Raw genomic sequence first — 26,484 nt, forward strand, 5'->3', positions numbered from 1 at the left:
ATACTCTTCTCCTTCCTCCCCCCCACAAATGCACAGGGCCCTAAAAACACCAGTACCACTTGATATACCATTCAGTCCCATCCACCCTGCACCCTGTCAGACATTGACAAGCTGCCTGCAGTGAGGCTGAATGCAGCACCTGTCCCTCCCAAGGCATTCACTGCAGCAGGATGGCCCCATGTGCAAGGGGCCTTACCGTGGGACAAAAAGCGGTGTTCTTCCAACTCTACCAATTAGTGAGCAGGGGAAAGACAACAGGACACCAGGGAAGGGACAACAGACAAGGTTATAGGGGAGGACACACACCCACAAGACACAAGGAAATTATGGCTCGCCTACCCACGGGTCAAGAGGGAGGAGAAAATGGATGGGGACACGTGAAGACACCCAAGGAACACTGGGGAGGAGATAACAGACTGCTCACCTAGGAAGCACCAGCAAAAAGGCAACAGACTTGCATACCAAGGAGTATGCCCACCCCCAGGACACTGGGGGGGGGGGGGGGGGGGAACCGACTGGGACATGGGAGGACACCCAACTACAGGATACTGGGGAACAGACTCTTACCCACAGGAGACCGGGGAAGAAGCAACAGAGCTGGACACCAGGGAGGATGCCCACCCATGGGACACCAGGGAGGAAAAAACAGACTGGGAATTGGGAGGACACCCATCTACAAGACACAGGGGAGGAGTTAACGGCCCGCTCACCGATGAGAAAAATCGGTGAAGAGGCAACAGCTGTAGACAACCACCCACAGGACACCTTAGAAAAGAAATGACAAACCACTCACCCTTGAAGCTCAGTAAGGCAATGAGAGACCAACAGTACATCAGCGAGGAAATAACAGACCGCTCAGCACTGAGAATGTTCACGCATGGGACACCAAGGAGAAAACAGATCACTTATCCACAGGACACCAGGAAGGAGACAGACTTGGACATGGGAGGATGCCCACCCACAAAACATTGGGGAGGACAGCACATTCTTACAATAACTAATGATCACGAAAATAGAGCACTTATAAATAATAGGTAAAACAGGACCAGTAGGGGGCGATATGGGGGGCTTATTTCATATAATAGAGAGCTCCCCTAGTTGTCAGGTGAACGATTGGTTACGTGTGTCCATTAATAAGTGGCATTACATATATGCAGGACAGCGAGTAAAGGAATAATAATCACTTCTAGAGCTACAGCTAAGAGGATAAGGGTGAGATGAGCGGTACGGTACCCTCTGTCAGTGAGCAATTCAGTTAACAGTCATAGATCACTTTTATAAAGGGCCAGTGTAGTTATGCCCCCTCACCACCCCATTTCTGACAGAACTGAAAAATCATGCCAGTCTGTCTACACAAAGCTAATATTTAATCTTAAAGTTAAAGACTAGGTCATGGGAAGGATAAACTTAATCAAAATGATTCTTCTCCCCAAGTTCCTCTATAAATTCTGGCAGGCTTCTACTTTCATCCCCCTTAAATATTTTAAAACTATAGACACTATTCTTAACTCGTTTGTCTGGGGCTCCGGTAGGCACAAGTTGGTCTGGAATACACTCAAGAATCCTACCAATATGGGGGGTGCTGCACTCCCAGACTTTCATGCCTATTATGTAGCCGCCCAGCTCTCCCACTTCTTTCACCTACACAAGATGGATGCTCCCAGGTACCAGACATTGCTGTGTGGGAAGTCTCATAGCTATGCCCATTCCCCCCTCCAGGTTTTATTTAGGGGAAGGGAGTCCAGCAGGGGAATGAGGGGATGTGCCCCTCTACTGACCCAGCACAAGCGGATATGGGGCATTGCACAGAGGATGTTGGGCGCAGATTGGGTGCACTCCCATACACCCCTGTGGCACAACTCCCAGTTGGGGAGCTTCGGGGGCTGCCGGGCGCGGGTCTCTGGGCCTCCAGGGGGGTGGTGTACTTGTATCAGGTCATCACCCCGCTGGGAGTACGCAGTTTCCGGGCGCTACAGAGGGAGTTCGAGCTCCCCCCATATATGATATTTCGCTTTGCGCAGTTGTCCCACGCCCTTCGGGCTCAATTTGGGGAGGGGTTCCCCAATCCACAGGAACTGTCAGTAGTGGGTACTATAGTTGGAGAGGAACCCACGAAGCTAATCTCGACACTTTATGACTCCCTTAGAAGACGTGCTGTGGCCGGTCTCACAGAGGTAGCAAGGTATAGGTGGGAGGAGGATGTAGGCCCGATTGAGGGGGAGGAGTGGGAGGAGATTTTAGATGTGGTTAAACAAGTCTCCCCTAGGGTGACTGACAGGCTGACCCAATTATAAATCCTACATAAGTCTTATCTTACACCTGCCAGGATTCGTAGCTATCAACCCTCCCTGGAGCCGGGGTGCCCGCGCTGTGGGAGTCTCCCATGCTCCTTCTACCATTTAATGTGGTCCTGTCCAGACATTCAGGCCTTCTGGTTGCAGGTAGTTCATTTCCTACATGACCACATGGGCTCCCCCCTCCAGGTGGACCCTAAAACTTGTTTATTGGGCCTCGAGCTAGGAGCCCCGATGGAACCCTCAAAGGCTATTTTCATCCAGGAAACATTGTTCAGTGCTAGGAAATTAATTGCCCGGCTGTGGATGCGGCCCGAAACCCCGACACTCGGGGCTTGGATGACTGAGGTCAATTCTACCTTGCCAATAAAGAAAGTCATATATGCACACAGGGGGTCCCCTGGCAAGTTTAATAAGGTTTGGGATCCTTGGCTTAATGACGCCGATACTTGTGGGAACTAGCTGGTGAGTCGAGACTTCCATGGGTGTGCCCTATGAGGGATCTGTTTTCAGGTGTTACCGGGTTCCCTGTCCTGCTACTCTATATACTTTGCAACACTGCTACGGTGCTTACACATATATATTTAACGCTATTTTTATGGATCTGCCCTGGGTTTTTTTCGATGTGATGGAGCTACTTTTAAATGTTATTACCATTGGCTATAAAATGTACCAACACCTGTAACTCTTCTTATTCTTGTATACTGTACCATTTACCAATAAACTCGTTTTGTTTAAAAAAAAAAAAAAAAAAAAAGTTAAAGACTAGGGTTGCACCAATATTAGTATCGGTGCCGATAGCTAGAGTATTTGCACAAGTATCGGTACTCGTGCAAATGCACCGATACTTTCAGGCTTGGCTCTGAGCTGTTAGCGGGTCTCCCCAGTGTTAAAGAAGTCTGGTAATTGCAGCTGTCAAAAAAAAAAAAAAGCAGCTAGCAATGTTTATTAACATGGCTCAGCCCTAAACACTAAAATAAAAAGAAGCATTGATCTTTGATTCTGTTTCTTCATCTGCAGATCAAAGGGATGAGCAAATGTTCCTCTGTTTAAGCCCTTAATTTACTCTAATCAGCCTTAATGAACTCCCTATTCTCCAATTATTTTCCTTCTTTTTTCACGTCTATTTTATAAACGATAAACAATTAAAACTTTTGTTTGCAAATATTTTTACACATATATTAACATTTACACATTTCACATTGAAAAAGCGCCAAATTAAAAACAAAAAAAATTTAAATTTGTAAATAACTTAAATGATTTGTACCATTGCTGACGTTAAATAAGTTGTGGTAGGTATCGGTAATTGGTATCAGTGAGTATGGGGGGGAAGTAATCTGTAGTTGTCCTCATTGTAAAAAAAACAAATGGTATTGGTGCATCCCCATTAAAGACTAACAGACTTGGGGGGAGGAGGGGTGTAGAACTTCTCACAGCCAATCAAGGAAGGAGCTAAGGGAAGAGAACTTCTCACATGATTGGAGCAGGACCTAAAAATCTAGTTTACAAAATGAGGGAAGAAATATCCTTATGCAGCCAATCGGGGAGATTGGGTGGGGGAAGGGAACTTCACACAGGCAATCGGGGAAGGGGCATGGGGAGAAAACTTCACATTCTACTAAAAGAACACTGGTTCATATAAAGCAAAGTTTCATAAAATCAGCAAATTTACAAAAACAAGCTGTTGTGCAGAGATGTTCAAGTCAGGAGCTACACTTACAATGGCCATGGTCACATGCTTTAGGCAACGGAGAGAAGAAAAAAAAGCAGGGAGCCGATGCTACTTCTGTTCACACCGGGGCAACTCATCAGGTGACTTAGCCACCTAACAAGTCGCGTCCCGTTCTGTACAATGGGACCGTTCTAATAGGAGCGACAAAAGCCGCTCCGACTTAGAAAAAGGTTCCTGTACTACTTTTGGGGCGACTTCTATACAGAAGTCATTTTGCAAGCAGCCGCTAAAGTCGGATTCAAGTCACCTGAAGCAGTTGCGCTGCAAGTCGTGCTGCCTCAGTGTGAACCGACCCTTAGGCAGTTGCAGCAACCTCACAAGTGATAAGAGTCACATGGGGCAGCTTCAAGAGGGGAAATTAAGCAACAGATGGGGCATGTGCACTAAGAGCGGCAACACAGGAGCCGGAAGAGTGGCTGCAACAGAGTTGCCACTGATTGTGGGAGAATGGGTGGACAGGCCTCCACACACACACAAAGTACAATCTTTTAGAAGATGAACCATTTTTCATTTTCTTTTTTTAATGACATGTTAAAGCTGCACACTTAATACCTAAAATACTTTGAATTCTTCGGTCTCCACAGACTTTAAAATACATTTTAATCAATTATAGCAATATATTTTTCATTACGGATTCCCACATGCTGCATTATTTTTAAAGTTCAGCTGGAAAGGACTATCCCGCTAATGTCCTCGCTACAGCCATTAACCTCCCTGGCAATATTATTTCTGATTTAAGGTGCTGAAAGCGGTACAATTATTTTGCATGGAAATTTGGCGTTTTATATTGTAGTCCTGCAATTCTTAGGAATAACTCTTAAATCTGTTAAAACCAGAGTCTAGTAGACATCCCGGGTATGATAAAGTTTATAATATAATAAATAACTATAAAGAATGATAAATAAAAATTCTTCCATAATGTAATCAAATCCAAAAACACTAAAATTTGCTCATTTGCAGAATTGTCGCTGTCATTAGATTTAGTGTTTGATGACGGATCTCCCCACAAATCGTTATCTCTCAATTGTGCAAGTGATTCTAATTTATTATCGCTGTTTTCTAGCTGGTTTAAAATCACTTTAAAATCACAAGAAAAAAAAAAACAAAAAAAAAAAAACAGTATTTATAATATAAAATTGCATGCAGGGCACTGGACAGACCTCTAGGGACAAAGGGGATGTGTATTTTTTTTATACAGTACTGTAATCTGTAAGATTACAGTATTGTATGTGTATTGTGTGTTTTTACTTTTTTGAATTTGGCGCCGATCTCCGCTCCCTTGCGTCGTAACGTCTCAGGTAACGGAGCTCGGCGGCACTCGGGCACTGTGTGAATCGAGCGGAGGACGGCTCACACACAGCGGGGGGACATGGTAAGCAAGTCTCCCTGTATCCAGCGATGCGATCCCTAGTCTGGCTCGGGGTTACCGCTCGTGGTACTGAAATTCAAGCCCGAGCTAGACTCGGGATTACCGCCAGGGAGGTTAAATAACAATCCATCCCCCACCTTCCCAACAATGGCGAAAGACCGCACGTTCTGATACAGGATTGGCCCCCCGAAGAGCCCCACATCAGTTTACAGCTGACTGTCCTTCCCATACCACTCCATCTCAGACATAAAATGTGAGGGCAGACATACGTTTATCACTTTCTGTATTTTTACACTCCATGTTTAAATCTCAAATATGAAAGAAAAGTGCAGTGTTAGCAATTTTGCAAACGTTCCAATAACATGCGCAATTTGTATAGAATTCTCCCAACATACACAGACCTGTAAATCCCCCACCATCCAATCAGGATAAGCGGTTTGTAATGAAAATAAGACTGCTTGAATCAAAAAAAAAAAAACAAAAAAAAAACAAACCTGGAAAAGTTATTTAAAAGTGACAATGTGTGTGCGGTGTGATTGTATAATTTAACGTTCTCTATGCCAGTCAACGTGAAGGGTTAAACCTTAATTTTTCTACAAATCTCCCCTGGAATGTAGAAGCCTGTGAAATGGCCATGAAAAAGGTGTGCCGCTCTGCATATTAATATAAATATATATATATAAAAATGATAATGGATAATTATTGATTTATCACTTTGTCAATGATTGATGTATATGTTTTCTATGTAATAAATGTATATGTAATTGGTTACAATAATACAGATCCTGTAATGTGACGAATAAAGAATTAAAAAAATCGACCAAGAGATGGCACAGTGTGCAGCTCGCTTGATGGATAAGAAGGGAGATCCTGGCCAGGTATCGACACCTTTCAGGAGATTCTCAGTCAAACACACACTTCACAACACTGCAAATGGACAGGGGCTTTTCTTCTGAGCAGAAAGAATGATTTAAGCGGAGTTCCACCTCCACGTTTAAGGCGGCGGAGGAGGTACCCGCTCACACTTCCGTTCGCCTATGCAATCAAGTGGAAGTTCTCCCTCCTGAAGCCTTCTGGGACATACAACAGGTCCTAAAAGAAGACTTCGGGACCAATTAATTGTGAAGTGGATGGAAAATCAAATGGTTTTCAAAATTATTTACAAATATGTGAAAAGTTGTGACATGCATTTGTATGGTGCCCCTCTGAAAAGTGTGGGGTACATTTGTATGGTGCCCCTCTGAATCAATACTTTGTAGAACCCCCTTTCATTGCAATTACAGCTTCAAGTCTTTTCGGGGATGTCTCTACCAGCTTTGCACATCTAGAGTGACGTTTGCCCATTCTTTTTTGTAAAATAGCTAAATCTCTGTCAGATTGGATGGAGAACAACCGTGAACAGCAATTTTCAAGTCTTGTCACAGATTCTCAATTGGGTTTTGGTCTGGACTTTGACTGCACCTTTCTAACAGGGTGATGTGCAGTGTTAGTTTTACGCCACACATAGCGTTTTGCTTTTTAGGCCAAAAGGATAAATTTTTATCTCATCTGAGCAGAGCACCTTATTCAACATGTTTGCCGTGTCCCCCCCCCCCCCATGGTTTCTCACAAACTGCAAACTGACTTCTTATGGCTTTCTTCTCGCCACTCTTCCATACTTGTACTCGCACAAATGCTCCTGATGCCAGATCCGATACCCGGGAAAGTGAGCCGGCGCAACCGGAAGTCAAAAGGCAGAACAGCAGAAGCGACACTCTGTGTTGACGGTTGGACATCCTGATGCCCATCTTAGTACACCTGGCCCATATAGTTCAGGCTGGGTGTAACAAGATGGCCGCTGCTGCTTTTATGCAGCCTAGTGCAAGGTGCATCAAGTCGGGCCGTCGCAGGCAGTCCACCAGTGCTCATAAATGCCACCTATCAGTGACCAATGTCCATAAGTGTGCGCTCATCAGTGCCAGCCACCTGCCTGTGCCACCTAATCCCACCAGTGCTGTATGTCAGTGCCACCTAATCTGTATTGTGCTTTGAAAACTAATTTGGAATTCGATAATTTGGAAAAACCGTTAACCATATTGCTTCAACTTCACAATTATGTGCTACTTTGAGTCTATCACAAAATCCCAATAAAATAGATTTAAGTTTTTGGCTGTAATATGACAAAATATGGAAAAATTGAAGGGATATGAATACTTTTGCAAGGCACTATCTCTATTTGTGTTATAAAAATAATTATCAATGTTAAAGACAACATTTGGGTCAAGGATCAATTCTTAAAAGTTAGAGTTGATGGGAAGCCAAAATAACCTGTAAACTGTAGGATTGGATTAGGACCCCTCTCTGGGCTCAATGTCACCCTCGGGGGCCTGCGGGGATGTTATATACAACCTAGGATGCAAGGGTCCCTCCACATTACCTCTCAGCAGGAGGTGGGGAAGTGTTCCAATGTTCCACTTTATTGTACACAGGCCACCCACCTTATGTGGTCACTTGTTTTTATGGCCATTATGACCAATGGCAGTGCAGATGCCCACCACTATCCTGGCGGGTCACTGGAATGCCACCATATTAGCAATTTGCCAGTGGAGCAAATTACACAGCATATACAGTCGGGTTCCCGCTGGATAGTGTTAAAGGACATGATTGTTGGTGGCTTTTTATATATACATTCTGTGTTTTACCCTTTAAAGTCACACGGGAAGTCACAAATTTGTAGAATAGAATTCATTCAAATGATAGGATATATCATTTTAGTGGCTACACTCCACCTTTGTAAAAACAGCAGCCAATATATAGACATAGGCAATACCAATATTGCATTAGCCCACCCATTCACTAGAGACATCACTGAGAATGAAGCCTTTGGTCCACAAGTTAAAAAACGCAGATCCTTCTATAGTGTGCGCTTGCCCCAATCCAAAGAATCTAGTGTGATTCCTGTCTGCTCTCCGCATGAGTGACTTCTGATCATTTAACCTGACACCAGACACCCCCTCCCCAGCACACAGTAGGTGATTAACAGCCTCAGATATGTAGGTTTCCCTATGAGGCTGTAGGGGGCAATTTCCATTTCCTTCAACTCAGATCTCAGATAACGCTCAGCTCTCTGCTGAGCAGTGTGTGATGTCAGGTCCACGCCCCTCGCCTTCTACAGCTAAGAAATGCTGTGCAAAATGTGTGCTTTAGGAGACTATAAAGAAGAGATGGCTGCAGATAAACAGGTACAGCTTACGTAGGAGGACTTGTTTAATCTATTGAAGCCAGTCACTTCAGTGGGTAATATGCAAGTTTACAACCACCTTAAGTGTGTGTCAGGGCAAAATAAAATAAATCTCTAACTAAAGCATGTTTTCTCAGGTTTTATCCCTTTAACCACTTGCTTACTGGGCACTTAAACCCCCCTCATGCCCAGACCAATTTTCAGCTTTCAGCGCTGATGCACTTTGAATGACAATTGCGCGGGCATACAACACTGTACCCAAATTAAATTTTTATCATTTTTTTTACCACAAATAGAGCTTTCTTTTGGTGGTATTTAATTACAGCTGGGAGTTTTATTTTTTGCTAAACAAAAAAAGATGCAAAAAAAAAATAAAAAATCATGTTTAATAGTTTGTTATAAAATTTTTCTCCTTCATTGAAGTGCGCTGATGAGGTGGCACTGATAGGCTGCACTGGTGGGCACTGATGGGCACGGATGGGTGGCACTGATAGGTGGCACTGATAGGTGGCACTGATAGGCGGCACTGGTGGGCACTGATGGGCACGGATGGGTGGCACTGATGGGCACGGATATGTGGCACTGGGGTGCAGCACCTTTGTTGAGGCAGACTGTGGGCCCTGCCGGGGGGGCACTGTGGGCCCTGCCGGGGGGGCACTGTGGGCCCTGCCGGGGGGGCACTGTGGGCCCTGCCGGGGGGGCACTGTGGGCCCTGGCAGGGCTGGCCGTGATCGTTTATTTTTTTTCTCCTCGCGCTGACAGGAATAGCCGATTACCGGCTCCGTTGTATCACATGATCAGCTGTCATTGGCTGACAGCTGATCACGTGATAAGGGGTCGGGATCGAACCCCTTGCTCGGATCGGTGATCAGGCGAGTCTCATAGACTCGCCGATCACAGGGCGCGCAGGCCGCTCGTGCGCGGGACGACGTCAATAGACGTAGTCCCGGCAAAGGAGGTCCACGCTGTAGCCGTCATTCGGCTATAGCGCGAGTCTCAAGTGGTTAAACAAACTAAGCACAGAAAAATAACTGTTGATGTGCCAGAAATAGTGTGTGTTTTTACCTTACTCTTCCAGAAGTCTAGTATGCTCCTACCTGCCACATGACATATGCTGTATTCTCAACTCAACGCCAAAACACAAGGCGTCAGCCCTACCTACTTAATTTCTGATAAACTGCAAAGAAAACAGATCCTCTTCTCATCTATATAGCCTCCTTATAAAGCGACAGAGTTGGGGAATCTCTCAGCTCATAGGATTTCTAGGTTGGTATTATTTTGAACAAAACACTTTACTATTATTATACAGGATTTATACAACACAGACAGTTTACACAGTGCTTTAAAACATGAAGTTAGACAATTACAATCCAAAACAGTAGGAATCAGAAAAAAAAAAAGATTTAATGGGCTATTTATCTCTCCCCCCCCCCCCCCCCCCCATACGTCACATATTTGCGTATTACTGTGCGGCACGCACCCAGAACACAGAGACAGGGGTCTCACAAGAGCCCTGGGCCCCATACTAATGATCGGGACCCAGAACTCCCGTCATCCGATTGGCTACCACAGTGGTCACTGTGAAGCACGGCCCCGTTTAAGAGCAAAAGGGAGAAAAGAAAAAGTTAATTATAAGCATTTACATAAACTCTAATCTTATTTCCTGTTAGGGAAATCCTACAAAAAGGAGAATACAGGAATGCGTTTATACAGAAAACATTGCACAAATACCAAATAAAGGGATCGAATGCTTGTGCATTAAAGAGTCCAGCCTTTCCATGCAGTATACTTCCCCCCCCATCATTAGCAATGCTTCTACTCTGGCCTTTTTCTGCATTGAGGAGCAGCCAGTCTCAGCAGACACCGGCTTTTCTAGACCTTATTTCAGAACAATTTCTTATTAAGAAATGATTGTTGACAATTCAAGGATTACAAAGGTTCAATTCAAGGTTCCACAGGAAGCTATGTATAATTTATATTCCACATAAGCATTCGATGCCTGCGACACCAGTCCCAATCCAGGAACATCACCCGGCATGTGCGTTTATCTAGCAATGACATCAGCCCCAGCAGACACTTACCAAGTTTGGCTTCCGAGGTATCCATCTCCCACTTGCTTTTCGGAAGATAGACCTGTGTCACAGGAAATAAAAACTGCAAGGGTTAACAGGAACATGCAGTCAGCAGAGTAATGCCTTTATACACGAGAGCATCCGTGCAGAAATGTGCCCGCACAGCTTCATTACACTCAACCAGTCAAAAAAGGCAGCCTAATGAGGACTGGGTTATGTCACAAAGCCCACAGGGTCTGGGACGCATGGCTGGAGAGGCCAGTGGGGCAGGCAGGCAACGCGACGGCCCGGCGCCGCGATGGGGCAGGGAGACGAGGAGCCGGCGATGTGGCCTTGGGGGGTGGGCATTGGGCGGGCGAGGAGTCGGCGATGTGGCCTTTGGGGAGTGGGCGAGGAGTCGGCGATGTGGCCTTTGGGAGGAGGGCTTTGGACGGGCAGGCGAGGAGCCGCCGACGGGGGTGGGGGGGCACGTTGGTGGGATGGTGTCGCAGGCGAGGGCGGGCGACCCGACTTGGGGGGGGGGGGGGGGGGGGGGGGTCGGGCGAGGAGCCGGCGACCCGACTGGGGGGGGGGGGGGGCAGAGGTGCCGGCGACCCGACTTGGGGGGGGGGGGGGGGCGAGGTGCCGGCGACCCGACTTGGGGGGGGGGGGGGCGAGGTGCCGGCGACCCGACTTGGGGGGGGGGCGAGGTGCCGGCGACCCGACTTGGGGGGGCGAGGTGCCGGCGACCCGACTTGGGGGGGGGGGGGGGGGCGAGGTGCCGGCGACCCGACTTGGGGGGGGGGGGGGGGGCGACACAAGCAGGTGGGTCAGTGATGTTAATATGGAAGGTGATGGTGGGTGGGGTGACCTGAAGGGGAGAGACACTAATAAAGAATGTATGTGATAATGGATAGATAGAAGTGACGCTGTATTGAGGGGTTATAAAGGATGTTGGGGCAAGGAGTAGTACCCTGCAGTAAAATGGTAATATAGTGTTATATCAGGTACAGAGCTGGCAGCAAGGGGATCCTATATGTCCTGGAAGACTTGCTAAGTATTATTTTAGAAACCTTCAGTATGCACAAGAAATGTGTTATATAGAACATCTCCTACATTTTTCCATGAGTTGTAAGATACTGCAGCCTCTCCTACCCGATCGTTGTCTTCCTCTTCAGCTGCCTCCTTTTTATCATCTTTTTGTGGCTCGGATGAAGGCTCAGAATCCTCCATTTCAACCTATGGAATCAGACAAGCAGCTCAGCTATTATACAAGATATTCATCACTAAAAAATCCCCAACATCCCACAGTCAGGAATCCAAAATGTCTATCCCCCACCACATTCCAAAGCAAGGAATGCAACCTCCTCCCACAATCTTCCCAGTAGGAGGAAGCACAGAGCTTAGGGTGGAGTCCAGATGTCCACCCAATAATTACCTCTTCAATTGCGGCATCCTGAAGCAAGGAACGTATGTCTAAGCGGATCATGTGACGTGGAGCTGGCTCCCAGTTGTCAGACATCTGGAGAGAGAAGGTAAGGAATGTACAGTTGGATCAACTGGGTACAAGGACGCAATTGATGCCTTCGCTGTCATTGTACTCTTGCTTGGCATCACGTGCATCCCTGTGCCCTTCCACATGCACCTTGCTGCCAAGGCCAGTTATAGGTTGGGGTGGTTGCCACTTTATTGTTGAAGGATTGGGCCACACACCCCACACAGGAGGGATAATCAGATACTCCCACATTTACCTTATTTATGTCCTTCAGCTTTCGGCTGTGCACATTCCGCTTTGCACAGGTCTGGGTGTCCACAGTGATCTCCGCCAGATAGACCTAAATAAGAAAGAACAGCCTTTATACTTCTGTGTATCAGAGGAGTGCAGTTCGTTCTGCACTGCCGTGACCTGTTTTTCAGTAGACAGCGAGCTGAAGGCCACTGTCTGTTGATGTCACAGAGCCGGTCCAGGCTCAGTGAAGATCGACACCATGTATCCACATGTCTGTACCGGCAAGGGCTCAGCCTCTCACTGAGCCACTTAGATGAGAGCCTGAGTCGGCTACTCCTGCCCCCTCCACAGCCCAGCGCTCCAGTGAGCACAGGAGAGTCTGGGGGGAGGGGGGACCAGAAAGCTGGTGACTGACAGTCATCAATCTGCTCAGGGAGATCAGAGAACTGTGATCGGCGGCGTTTGATCGCTCAGTTCTCAGTGTTAGAGCTGGCGAGGGACAGATGCAGCACCGGACCAATGCTGCATCCACCTAGGTACAGTGAAGGGAAAAAAAAAAAACATTTGATCCCTTGCTGATTTTCTAAGTTTGCCCACTGACAAAGAAATTATCAGTCTATAATTTTAAATGGTAGATTTTAAAGAGGAAGTAAACCCTGATGAGTTTACGTCCCCTTTCATTCCCTGCAAAGGTAAAGCATAATGGACTACTGTGCATCACATAGTAGTCCATTATGTGTCACTTACCTGACACAGGAGCCAGCGAAGTCACAGCTGTCCCCTGTAGTCCGGCGCATCCATCTTCTCGGTGGGTCTCACTGCTCTGCCACTGTCATTCGGCGAAGCCGCAAGGACGTCCCTCCCACGCATGCGCACGGGAGCCGGCACTCGTGGCACATCGCCGTTGACCATGGCGCGCTCAGTGCGCCTGCGCGCCCGTCTACGGCGCATGCGCCATAGACAGTGGTGCCCGTCTTTCGGCTAATATCTCCTAAACTGTGTAGGTTTAGGAGATATTTCTTGGACCTACAGGTAAGCCTTAATCTAGGCTTACCTGTAGGTCAAAGTTGGTTGTAAGGGTTTACAACCACTTTAACAGCGAGACAGAACAAAAAAAAAAAAAAAAAAAAAAAAATCAAGAAAAGTCCTTTACAAAAAGTTAAATTGATTTGCATTTTAATGAGTGAAATAAGCATTTGATCCCCTATCAGCAAGATTTCTGGCTCCCAGGTCTCTATACAGATAATGAGCTGAGATTAAGAGCACTCAAAGGGAGTGTTCCTAATCTCAGCTTGTTACCTGTATAAGAGACACCTGTCCACAGAAGCAATCAGATTCCAAACTCTCCACCATGATCAAGACCAAAGGGCTGTCCTAGGACGTCAGGGACAAGATTGTAGACCTACAAGGCTGGAATGGGCTACAAGACCATCGCCAAGCAGCTTGGTGAGAGGGTGACAACAGTTGGTGCGATTGTTTTCAAAAAGCGAACTCCTTGGCATCAACTCAACTCGTGTTTGTGACCCCAAGAACACCATCCTCGCAGTTAAACACAGAAGTAGAAACAATATGCTTTGGGGGTGTTTTTCTGCTAAGGGGACAGGACAAGTTCACCGCATCATAGGGACAATGGACGGGGCAATGTACCTTCAAATTTGGACGAGAACCACTTCCTCTCAGCCAGGGCAATGGGTCGGGGATGGGTATTCCAGCATGAAAATGCACCAAAACACACGACCAAGGCAACAAAGGAGTGAGTGGCTCAATCACCGAAGCAGTGGCCTAGCCAGTCTCCAGATCTTAATCCCAAAATATGTGGAGGGAGCTGAAGGTTTGAGTTACCAAACATCAGCCTCAAAACCCCAATGACACGGAGAGGATCTGCAAACCTGGTGGCCAACTACAACAAACATCTGACCTCTGATCACCAACAAGGGTTTTGCCACCAAGTCACGTTTTGCAAAGGGGCCAAATATTTATTTCACCGATTAAAATGCAAATAAATTTTTAACTTTTTTGAAATGCGTTTTTCTGGATTTTTGTTGTTAGTCTGCCTCTCATAGTTAAAAAAAACAAAAAAACCTACCATTAAAATTAGACTTTTTTTCTTTGTCAGTGGGCAAACATACAAAATCAGCAGGGGTTAAAATATATTTTTTCCCCTCACTGTAAATATGATTTTTAAAACACAAATCCCATACTTTTAATATATAAAAGGAAACCCCTGGGAGGCCATTAAACATTTTATGTCACTGGTGAATTTACACTGCACCTCAAATCCTTTAGTCTTGGCAGCACTCCAGAATTGCTCAAAATGTCGCACGCGATCATGGATACTGTCCAGTATAATGAACGGGAAGAAGCCATCATCCAGAGTCTTCTTGAAGGTCTTCAGCATGCCACTACGATATGACTCCTCCATTTCTGGCTCATACTCATACTCCATAACCTGAAGCAACAAAACCAAATTGCGTGTCACGGTGTGCGAGAGTACAAAAAGGACCCCTTGCCCCAACTTCTCCTCTACTCGCCTTTTTCTTCAATTTTTTTCCGGATTCTGGATCCTTCTCAACCTTTTCCACCTCCGTGATGAAATAATCATCAAGACTCAAGACTCTGGGGGCAGATCCACCATACTCCACCTCTTTGTCCTGTGCAACAACATAAGCAGAAAGTGAGGGGGGTTCCTGTGCCATTACATGTCAGGGAAAACCCAAAGACTACAACATTGGGCTATGTCCTGAGGTCAGTCAATAGGTTGTATAATACCTTGCAACCAATGACCTGTAGGAGTCTATACCTGCAGGCCCACCAGTCACCAATAAGTCTACCCCTGCTTGACACCAGTTACCAGAAAGTCTCCCCCTGCTGGCAGAGCCATCAGTGACAGATAGGGGGGTCTCCTCTTGCTAGCAGGGCCTCTGTTAATAGCAGTCTACCCCCTTGACATGTAGGAATCTTTCCATGCTGGCAGGGAACGTGAACTGAAAATGAACTTACCCTAATCAGTTTGGCAACATGCGTTTTCCCACTTCCTGGCAAACCCCTCATGATTACCACAATCTGAAAGACAATTTGTACTCATTAATTGAACAAAATCGTGAAATATGCAGCAGAGATGTATGGGAATAAAAGATGGCATACACGATCAGGCCGACTGTCTCGTCCAGGTTTCTTAAGAAGATCGTCTACATTTTTGGTCTCTGGCTTCTTCTCTGGTGGCGGGACAGGCATGGGAGGTTGTACAGGTCGTTCCTCTGGGAAATTCCTACGGCTTCCTGCCAAAAACACAAACAGTATCATTTTTGCTCCTAATAACACAGGCGCAGTGGGGTTAATTTACTAAAACTGCCAAACGTGGTGCAGTTCTGCACCAGCTTCCAAGTTGTATTGCCAAAGCTTAATTGAACAAGCTGAAGTTAGAAGATAATTGGCTACCATGCACAGCTGTACCAGTTTTTGCACTCTAGTAAAATCAACCCTTGTGTCGGTCAGCCTCACCTCCATACGATGGTGGGGGCACCTCATATCCAGGCCGATCCACCTTCCGATCATATTGCTGTTTATCAGAGGTGCTACGTCGGCTCGAGCTCTCTTTGTCACGGTAGGAAGACCTACAAAGATATACAGATGATTGTAAAAATCATAACACCACCCTGATAGCTTTGCACTCATCAGACGATCACATACCTGTCTTCTCGGGAATGACGATCACGATCCCTCTCATGATCAGCACGATCTCTATCTGAACGATCCCGTTCATAATCTCGCCGATCCGCATTTTTCATCCTTTCATAGTAGGGATCACGGTCCCTGAAGTCACGATCATATGAATCTAACAAAAAATCTAAAAAAAAAAAAAAAGAAAAAGCTTCAGTGATGACCCACTTCTGAGACGGGCAAGACAAAAAAAAAAAAACAAGTACACAGTACCAGCTGACACATATGATGAAAAAGACACAGCTAGAAGATGGGGTGCAGTGCTAAAAAACGGTCACACTCACCAGGTATAGTGTGACACATGTAGCACTGCACGTGACCTGGCAGAAAGGAGAGCAGGTACAGTTTGACACATATGCAGCATAGACCGATTTGATTACAGAAGGTGGAGCCATTAGAGCAGGGGTGTCCCAGAGAGTTTAGGATGCAGCCAAGGCATGTCTGTTGGGAATGCCATGCAAGCATAAAAAACCACGGCGGTTGACAGGAACAAGCAAACATGTATGGAGGGTAGCCAAGGATGCCATGGAATCATAGCAGCTGTGTTGAATGTTGAATGAGAATTCAGGCACCTCTGGAGGGATGTCGAGTTTGTAAAGGCACTGAAAGCAGCAAAGGCAGGGACTCCAACAGCGGGAAATTTTTTTTTTTTAAAAAGCCACTTGTCTGTATCTAGGTGGTTGCTGCGCCCAAGATTTCAGTTGTGCCCCCCAAAGCCCCCTGCCACAACCTCCCTGGACTGCACATATAGTTGAAATCAATTCCCCTCATCTATAATTTTTTATTCTAGCATGGCTTCCACACTGTTAAAGAAAACAGACCCCTCCCCACCCTCCTAAAAGAAAAAAAATAAGGGTGAAGGTAGATTGGTAGGAAGATTATTGCTCAGATAGGTATATTATGTATATCAGTGATCATTAACTTGTGATCTGCCCTACTTTCTGTTCATCAACTATTATTATTAGTGTATTTTATGCCCAATACCTTTTCTTACAATGTGGCCCAGGAAGGTCAGTAAGACTGGACAACCTGTGTTAGAGCATGACACACATAGCTCACACAGTTGACTCACAGGCAGCACAGGAAGGTACCACTGACAGAAGGGTTACACACAAGTAGCATGGTCAGGTAATGTGGAGGGAGCTACATGTCTAGAACTCACATATGGTCTTCAGTGTAGCACTTACCTTTCTGAAACGGGGGTATTCCACCTCTGTCCATTGTCGGCTCTGGAAGGAGCATAACCCGCTCACCATAGGGAGTTTGCTCCACTTTCCCAATAGCAAGATCTAAAACAAAAACATACCATGAGTCCCAAGTGCAGCAGGTAGCACGCACAGAGGATAGTAATGAGGTGGTAACCAGTACAGTAGACCATGCATACAAAGAAAAGTAATGGGGTGTACAAAGGACAGTTATGGAGGGGCGCCTCACCTCGGCCATGAGCATAGTCCACAGTTTGCTGAATTCCAGAAAGTTTGGAACCCATAGGAAGGGCCCCCCTCCTCTCTTGCTCCCAAAGATCACCGAACTGGTCACCGACAGCTCTACCAGCTGCTGAAGTGGAGGATGCTGGGTCTACTCCAGTCACAGGAGCATTAGGTGGGGGCTGACAGGAAACAAAAGGCATCATAAGTTTTTAAAGTCTATTACTAAAGCTCAACTCTAGTCAAACGTTAAACCCATAAATACATGTATTTAAGCTATTCAGCGGCAATATTTTTTGTAATTCTGTTGAGCAAGTTTTGTGATTCACACATCTCTGGCACCCTGTATAGTCAGAGGGTAATGCCGTTTATATTCCAACTTGCCAATGATGCTCTGCAAGAGCATCATTCTATTTCTGCAACCCTCCCTGCATTCTCTCCTCATGTAAGCTGCCTCAACATCTCCCACTCTCAAGCCTCGTACACACAATCGGATTTTCATCAGGGAATTGTGCGATGACAGTGCCTAAAATCTGTTAATACGCTCCATCAGACAATTGTTCAACTTTCCGCCAACAAATGTTGGCTGGCATGCTAGTAAATTTTCGGTGGACAACTGTCTGTTGTCAGATTTTCCCATCGTCTGTACACAAGTACACCAAACAAAAGTTAAAAGTACAAACACACATGCTCAGAACCAATGCTCACCAAAATGTGACATTAGCAGGTGCCCAAAAGGGTAGCGCTCAAGAGCTGAAATTCCTCGTAGTACGTCACGTTTGTATTTGTTGGCAGAAAATTGTGTACCATTTGTATGCAAGACAAGTTCCTCGCACACGCCCCCTCTGCAGATCCCAAACCTACTTCCTTTTTAGTCGCCAGCAGCTAAACAGTCTCCAGCTACAACACCCAGTGCCTTAACCCACTCCCTCTTCAGCCCCCATATGCCTGAACCCCGCTTGCGCCAACTCTCAACCTGCTTCCGCTCCAGTCCCCCAGCACTTAAAACAAGCTACTTGCTCCAAGCGCCCAAACATGCCCACGCTCTAGCTCCCAGCACCTCTCACCTAAAGTGAGCTTCTGGCCCCTCACTCCTGTAGAGTGCCCCCACAGCCAGCACCCAAGCTGCCGCTCTGTGTACACATTCAGACACAGAGCAGCGGTTCACACCCCCCCCTCCCCCCACCTCCCGATTGGCTGAGTTTGATTAGTGTGTCTCAGCCAATCAGGAGTGATATTCCCAGATGGCTGAGGGATTCGTGGACATCGCTGGATAGAGATGGGGCTCAGGCAAGTATTAGGGGGCCTGCTGCACACAGAAGGCTTTTCATCTTAATGCAAAGTTACATTTCCCAGCAACAGTAACTGGCTGGCACCACTTACTGACAAGCAATGATAACTGTGCCATAAAATTACACAACTCTATGCAATGCTCACCTGAGATTTTACAGGGTCACTAAAAATCATAAGACATGCATTACTGAAAACCTACCTGTTTTGGTTCCCCAATTTCTTTTACATCTGACCCCAGTTTTCCCGTAGTGTCTGATGGTTCTGGATCGCCAAAAAAGTTTTTTAAGTTATCCAGCTGCTCCTTCTGCTCCCTTTACAAATCAAATGGAATGTTAAGTGCATGATTCGCAGAAAGATTCATGAAATTACTAGAAAAATCTTAAGACAGTACCAAAAATAAAAATTACCCACCTGAGCATTTTCAACTCTTGTGCCGCTTTCAGAATGATCTCATGTTGCCGCTGACTCAGTGCTAGAACGCCTGCTGAGCCAGGCTCGCCTTCTGGTATCGCTGGCTGTTCAGGAAGAGCCGATGAAACTGAATCTCCAGGAACTGTATTCGGGCCTTCGATCACTCTTTCTTCAGGTGGATACCATCGACCATCTTTGAGCTCCAATTCTGATCTTTCAGAAAGCAAATCCGGATTTATGTCTTCATGCCACAGAGGGCGTTCTGGATAGTCTCTAATACGGAGCTCACGATCACGGAAATCTCTATCTGCCAATTCTCTATCCAATCTCCACCTATCATCCAGATATCTGTCAATTGGTGGGAGTGGTGGTAGAGGGGAACGTGCTCGGAGAGGAGGAGAATATGGACGATGTGGAGACAAAGGCCTTCGAGAAGACAACCAATCTCTATCACGAAGTGCTAAATCAAGGTTTTCTGGAATCCTCGGATAGTCTCTGTCAAGATCCATTTCAAATAAATAAGGTCTTTCTAGCCTGTTGTATTTTATGACTCGGTCTAGGTCTCTGTCTAGGTATGGATCATACAGAGGATCACGTCTTGCATCTATATCATGAGGAAGGTGTGGTGGCCGTAAGGGCAGTCGTTCATCTCTCAAATATAGATCCAAAAACGGATCTCGTAGGTGGTCTGGATTACGAGCTCTCCACAATCTCTCTCTTTCCCATTCATCCAATATCTCTTCCTCGAGCGCAAAATCCCTCCTTCGCACCTCTAAGGGTGGGTCCTGAGAAAACCTCTCTCTATCAAGAAACCTTGGTTCTCTAAGTAAAGGCTCTCGACCAAATGGTGGTGGCTCATGCAAACCTTCTCTAAATAAAGCTCTCTCCTCTGGCAAATGCCCTCGTGGCTCAAAGTCTCTGTCTTCTAAAACATCTCTCTCACGGCTGCCTGGTCTGGGTGGAGGTCGACCACGCATAAGCCCTCTTGCTCTTCCTCTCCCACGGTGATCAAATCGCACATCATATTTTTCTGGCCAATCCTGTTCAAAAGGTTCTGCATCATCATCTCTAAAACCACCTGGCCTGCCTGACTCTTTGTGGAAATAACCTCCTGCATCATCATCATCTTCATCAGGAAATTCTGGTCTGCCATGATGACCCTCTGGACCATGTGAATAAGTTCCCTCCTCTTCATCTGCCTCGGTATAGGGGTCCTCATCAGCTCCCATGGAAGCATCATAATTTTCACTGTCCTCACCTTCAGCCATTCTTTCTAGAGGCTCTTCCCAAGCAGAAAAGGGTCCCCCAGGAGCACCAGGTCCAATAGGATGACCTCCCCTCGGCCCACCCATTCTAACTGGAGGACCTCCCCTCGGCCCACCCATTCTAACTAGAGGACCTCCCCTCGGCCCACCCATTCTAACTAGAGGACCTCCCCTCGGCCCACCCATTCTAACTAGAGGACCTCCCCTCGGCCCACCTGGCCTGACTAAAAGATCTGGCCTTGGCCCACCCGGCCTGACTGAAGGAGCTTCCCATGGACCACCTGGCCTGATTGGAGGAGCTGCCCTTGGCCCACCCAGCCAGACTGGAGGAGCACCCCTTGGCCCACTACCTGGCCTGACTGGAACAGCTGCTCTAGGGCCACCTGGCCTAAGTGGAAGAGCCCCCCTTGGTCCAGTTGGCCTAACAGGAGCAGTCCAAGGATCAACTGTCCTCAATGGAGGAGCCCAAGGGTCACCTGGCAATGAGTGAGGAGCCTGTGACCTAAATGGTGGCATGTTATGGGGTGTAAAAGGGCCACCTGTCCCAGGAGTAGGGAGCAGGCCACCTGACTTACTAGGGAAAGGACTCTGAAAAGCATCCTGTTTTCCAAAGGAAGTTGGACCATCAGTAGGCTCTGCTGGCTTACTGGCCATTGATGGGGTAGGTACTGGAGCATCTGGTTTAGCAGTTTTGGGAGATGAAACCTGTGACACTGAAGGCTTACTGGGGCCAGGCAAATCTATTTCATGCTTATCAGATGTATTTGTATTCCCCATTTGACCAAGATCCTTAGATGCATCTGAATGAACTGATGATGCAGGTAATGGCTTATTTACTTTATTCAGGTCAGGCAATGTTTGGCCACCCAATGGTTCAGCTTTAGGCAAATCCGAAGGTTTTGATTTATCTTTATCGGAATCTGCAGCTTTTACTGGTTTATGCAGCTCAGAAGGTGCTGAGGTTGCAGTTTTTGAAGCATCCTGCACAGCTGGACTTTCTTTCTTGGGTGCACCATCCTTCAAGGGCTCATCAACTTCTTTCATATCAATATTTTGCTGCTTTTGTTTTTCATCTCCCTGATCACCAGCAAAAGAATCAGCACCCAGACAGACTTCAGTCTCTTTAGAAATGTGCTTCTTATTGAATTGGCTTTGATAACTTTTAGTGGCAACATTTGCCAAGTTAACTTGTATTTCAGACTTCTCTAAAGGAGAAGCTCCCAGCAAAGGAGGCCTATTCCCCCCATCACCTCTCCCCTGTGGCCAATCTGGTCTACCTTTTCTATCACCTGGGCCCCACTTATCACTAAAGGGAAACCTGTTATCTCGACGGTCACCGAAACTGTCTTTATCAGCAGGGCTCCAATTATCCCGATGCGGACCATCAAAATCCCCAAATCTATGTTGTGGTTGAGAAAAGGGCATATCACGGTCTTTAAACCGGTCACCGGGGCCAGGCGGCATGTCGGGGCCCTTAAACCGGTCACCGGGGCCAGGCGGCATGTCGGGGCCCTTAAACCGGTCACCGGGGCCAGGCGGCATGTCGGGGCCCTTAAACCGGTCACCGGGGCCAGGCGGCATGTCGGGGCCCTTAAACCGGTCCCCGGGGCCAGGCGGCATGTCGGGGCCCTTAAAGCGGTCCCCGGGGCCAGGGGGCATGTCGGGGCCCTTAAAGCGGTCCCCGGGGCCAGGCGGCATGTCGGGGCCCTTAAAGCGGTCCCCGGGGCCAGGCGGCATGTCTGGGCCCTTAAAGCGGTCCCCGGGGCCAGGCGGCATGTCTGGGCCCTTAAAGCGGTCCCCGGGGCCAGGCGGCATGTCTGGGCCCTTAAAGCGGTCCCCGGGGCCAGGCGGCATGTCTGGGCCCTTAAACCGCTCCCCGGGGCCAGGCGGCATGTCTGGGCCCTTAAACCGCTCCCCGGGGCCAGGCGGCATGTCGGGGCCCTTAAACCGGTCCCCGGGGCCAGGCGGCATGTCTGGGCCCTTAAACCGGTCCCCGGGGCCAGGCGGCATGTCGGGGCCCTTAAACCGGTCCCCGGGGCCAGGCGGCATGTCGGGGCCCTTAAACCGGTCCCCGGGGCCAGGCGGCATGTCTGGGCCCTTAAACCGGTCCCCGGGGCCAGGCGGCATGTCTGGGCCCTTAAACCGGTCTCCGGGGCCAGGCGGCATGTCTGGGCCCTTAAACCGGTCCCCGGGGCCAGGCGGCATGTCTGGGCCCTTAAACCGATCCCCAGGGCCAGGGGCCATCCCAGGGCCCCCAAAACGATCCCCAGGGCCAGGGGCCATCCCAGGGCCTCCAAAACGATCCCCAGGGCCAGGGGCCATCCCAGGGCCCCCAAAACGATCCCCAGGGCCAGGGGCCATCCCAGGGCCCCCAAAACGATCCCCAGGGCCAGGGGGCATCCCAGGGCCCCTAAAACGATCCCCAGAAGCAGGGGGCATCTCAGAGCCCCTAAAACGATCCCCAGAAGCAGCGGGCATCTCAGAGCCCCTAAAACGATCCCCAGAAGCAGCGGGCATCTCAGAGCCCCTAAAACGATCCCCAGAAGCAGCGGGCATCTCAGAGCCCCTAAAACGATCCCCAGAAGCAGCGGGCATCTCAGAGCCCCTAAAACGATCCCCAGAAGCAGGGGGCATCTCAGAGCCCCTAAAACGATCCCCAGAAGCAGGGGGCATCTCAGAGCCCCTAAAACGATCCCCAGAAGCAGGGGGCATCTCAGAGCCCCTAAAACGATCCCCAGAAGCAGGGGGCATCTCAGAGCCCCTAAAACGATCCCCAGAAGCAGGGGGCATCTCAGGGCCCCTAAAACGATCCCCAGAAGCAGGGGGCATCTCAGGGCCCCTAAAACGATCCCCAGAAGCAGGGGGCATCTCAGGGCCCCTAAAACGATCCCCAGAAGCAGGGAGCATCTCAGGGCCCCTAAAACGATCCCTGGGAGGCGGGGGCATCTCAGGGCCCCTAAAACGATCCCCAAGAGGGGGCATCTCAGGGCCCCTAAAACGATCAGGAACATCAGGGCCACCAAAGCGGTCATGAGCTTGAGGTAGCTCAGGGCCACCAAAGTGGTGATGGGTAGATGGCATCTTGGGGTCTTTAACGCCCTCCTGATATGATTCCTGTGAAGGAGGCTGTTCAGAACCTCTAAAGCGTTCCTGAGAAGGTGGTTGTTCGGGGCTTCCAAAGTGATCACGAACAAGTGGCTGCTCGGGGCCTCCCATGTGGTCCTGAGAAGATGGCAGCTCAGGGCCCCCAAAGCGGTCTCTTGAAAAGGTCTCAGGATAGCCAAAACTGGATGGTCGACCTTCTGGAGCACCAAACCTGTGTCGGCTTTCAGGAAATGGAAACCTACCCCGTGGTGGTATGGAGGGAAATCTAGCTCTTCCCCTTGGCTGCAAGTCTGGTGCATTGTACCTAAAGCGCTGAGAACCATCAGAGTGGCCAAACCTATCTCGAAAAGGAACTTCAGGAGCAGAATGCTGGTCATATGGGGGACCCATCCCATCTCTTTCATAGGGAGCAGCTTCAGGACCACCAAACCTATTTGATCCAGAATTCTGGGCATTCCCAAATCTGTCCATGGGGGATGAAGTATTTTCTACACCCCACCTATCTTGAAAATTGCTCCGCCTATCACTGGACTGTTCATTAGATCCACCCCACCTACCATCGGGAGGTTGATCCCATTTATTTCCCATGTCATCACCTTGACTACCCCGCTTGTTAAACTGAGGACCATCAGGCCTGTTCCACATTTCTGCTGGATGCTTCAACTCCCTATCTGACCCTGCTCCAGGGGGGTAATCAGACATCTCCTTGGTTGCGGATTCTGAAACATTAGGCGATTTAGGTATAGCCCAGGACTGATCAGGATTATCTTTTGGCCTGTCCCATCGGTTAGCTGGAACCTTTTGATCACTAGTTTCTAAATACTGCTTGGATGTGGCTGCTGGGGTGGACTGGTCCTTTTCATTTGTCCATTGCTGGTTCTCCCTGTCATGTGTAGGATGGGAGCCATAGAAACCATGTGACCCAGGAGGAGGGAAACGAGGTGGTGCAAACCCATGTCCCTGGGCTGCGAATCTGCAAAACCAAGAGACAAATCATTAGTGCAGCAGGCACAAAAGAGGACATCTACTGTTACCTGTCTTCTGGCTCTTCATTTCCTAAACCTTCTGCATTATATGAATTTGACAATGCGATTTGGGGGGTTTGGGAGGAAAAAAAAAAAAGACACCACACACAGCAATAGTGAGATGCAGCAGGCAGGAGGGAGGTGGGGGGGAAAACCCACAAATTCTATGATAAAGATAACTGCCCATTAGGATGGTGTACCCAAAATGATCTTTAACCACATAACCTCCAGGGCTTTTTCCGACACCTTTGTTTACATGTAAAAAAAAAAATCTATTTTTTGCCAGAAAATTAGTTGGAACCAGTAAACACCCACACACACACACACACTATATAAAAATACATACACACACTATTTTTAGCATAGGCCCTACAGATTAAAATGTTGTATGTCACAAGAGATACCTGCGCAGCAGTTTAAAAAAATATAAAAAAAAAAAATACACTTTTGAATTTTGATGCAAACTTTTTTTGGTAAAATATAAAAGATGTTACGCTAAGAGTACATAGATACAAACACATGCCATGCTTTAAAATTGCACACAACCATGCAAAGGCGACAAGTGACGTAAATTTTACGATCCATAGGCAGCGGTTTAAAAGCCTTTACACGTTACCACTTTAGATTTACACAGGGGGTCTGGAATTTACACAGGAGGGCTCGAATTACTGGACATTATCTTATGTTCGTGGGGATAGCTCACACGTGTGGGAATGACACGTGTGCTCGCCTCTCACAGCACATAAGGGGACACTTTATTTACACTGTCACTTACACCCTTGTCACACTGGGGTTGTGGCCACGTTCGTGGAAAAACGCTGCTCGTTCTTGCGCCACATTTTTCTGCCTCTTTTCAGACGCTAGCGTGGCGCTTTTAACCCCAAAGGGGTGTTTAGGCGATTGCGAAGCGCTCTGGAAGCGCTGCCAATTCATTGTTATGGGTAGGGACATTTAGGGAGCGCTGTATAGAGCGCTCCCAACCCGCCCCAAAGATGCTGCTTGCAGGACTTTTCCGAACGTCCCGCACGAGCACCGCCCGGGTGTATTGCAGAGAATTGGAAGCAGTTTTCAGATGCTTTACATGTGTTCTTTCTAGTGCTAAAACACCTGAAAACCTGAAAAGACTCGGTGTGAAAGGGGGGGGGTCTTAAATTTTTTTTTTTTTTATCAATTTTATTGCTGTCACAAGAAATGTAAGCATCCTTTGCAACAGCAATAGGCATGTGACAGCTACTCCTTAGGGAGAGATCTGGGGTCTACAAGACCTCAAATCCCTCTTCTGCCCTTAAAAGCATTTAATCACACCAAGATTAGCAATTCTCCAATCATGCCCCCCACACAGACGCATCATTCATTCAGAGTTCTGTGAATGAACTACAAGTACAGACATCCTTTGCAGCTGTGGGCTTGTAGTTCTGAACAAACTACCATGGAGCTGTTGAGCGCTCAGATAGTTCATTGAATTTTCCCGTTAGTGTGAAATTGCCTGCCCTAATGATGTACGGGCAGACAGCTTACATTGACAGTCTGCATGTCACCCGCGATCTGCTGACTCCAGACTCCAAAAAAAATAATTGATTTAACCACTTGCCATCCAGGCCATTTCTGACACTTTGCTTACATGTAAAAATCTTTTTTGCTAGAAAATTACTTTGTATAAAAAGGTGAAAGAGGTTACGCCGAGCGAATAGATACCAAACATGTAACGCTTTAAAATTGCCCGTGGAATATCGGCAAACTACGGTGCTTAAAATGCTCCATAGGCAAAGCTTTATACGACTTTACAGGTTACCAGTTTAGGGTTACACAGGTCTGGTGCTAGAATTATTGCTCTCTCTCACCG

At 47.6% G+C, this 26,484-nt stretch overlaps 1 protein-coding gene across 3 annotated transcripts in view; it reads right to left on the minus strand.

Moving 5' to 3' along the window:
- Positions 1 to 26,484, minus strand: part of YLPM1 (YLP motif containing 1) — a 60,757-nt gene that overhangs the window by 6,355 nt on the left and 27,918 nt on the right. For 2 of the 3 annotated variants that reach the window (XM_077463660.1, XM_077463658.1), the window contains 14 exons: positions 19,247 to 24,589; positions 19,035 to 19,146; positions 17,550 to 17,724; positions 17,303 to 17,404; positions 16,086 to 16,242; positions 15,897 to 16,009; positions 15,540 to 15,673; positions 15,396 to 15,458; positions 14,927 to 15,046; positions 14,668 to 14,844; positions 12,418 to 12,501; positions 12,105 to 12,188; positions 11,783 to 11,905; positions 10,697 to 10,748 (listed from right to left, as the gene is read on the minus strand). In XM_077463660.1, coding sequence (XP_077319786.1) covers positions 10,697 to 10,748; positions 11,783 to 11,905; positions 12,105 to 12,188; positions 12,418 to 12,501; positions 14,668 to 14,844; positions 14,927 to 15,046; positions 15,396 to 15,458; positions 15,540 to 15,673; positions 15,897 to 16,009; positions 16,086 to 16,242; positions 17,303 to 17,404; positions 17,550 to 17,724; positions 19,035 to 19,146; positions 19,247 to 24,589 — 6,839 coding nt within the window. The remainder of the gene's footprint in view (positions 1 to 10,696; positions 10,749 to 11,782; positions 11,906 to 12,104; positions 12,189 to 12,417; positions 12,502 to 14,667; positions 14,845 to 14,926; positions 15,047 to 15,395; positions 15,459 to 15,539; positions 15,674 to 15,896; positions 16,010 to 16,085; positions 16,243 to 17,302; positions 17,405 to 17,549; positions 17,725 to 19,034; positions 19,147 to 19,246; positions 24,590 to 26,484) is intronic. The other variant, XM_077463659.1, reaches the window with a different exon arrangement.

Source organism: Lithobates pipiens, unplaced genomic scaffold (assembly GCF_037356315.1).
Source record: "Lithobates pipiens isolate NorthernLeopardFrog02 unplaced genomic scaffold, aLitPip1_a1.2 Scaffold_30, whole genome shotgun sequence".
Lineage (NCBI taxonomy): Eukaryota > Metazoa > Chordata > Amphibia > Anura > Ranidae > Lithobates > Lithobates pipiens.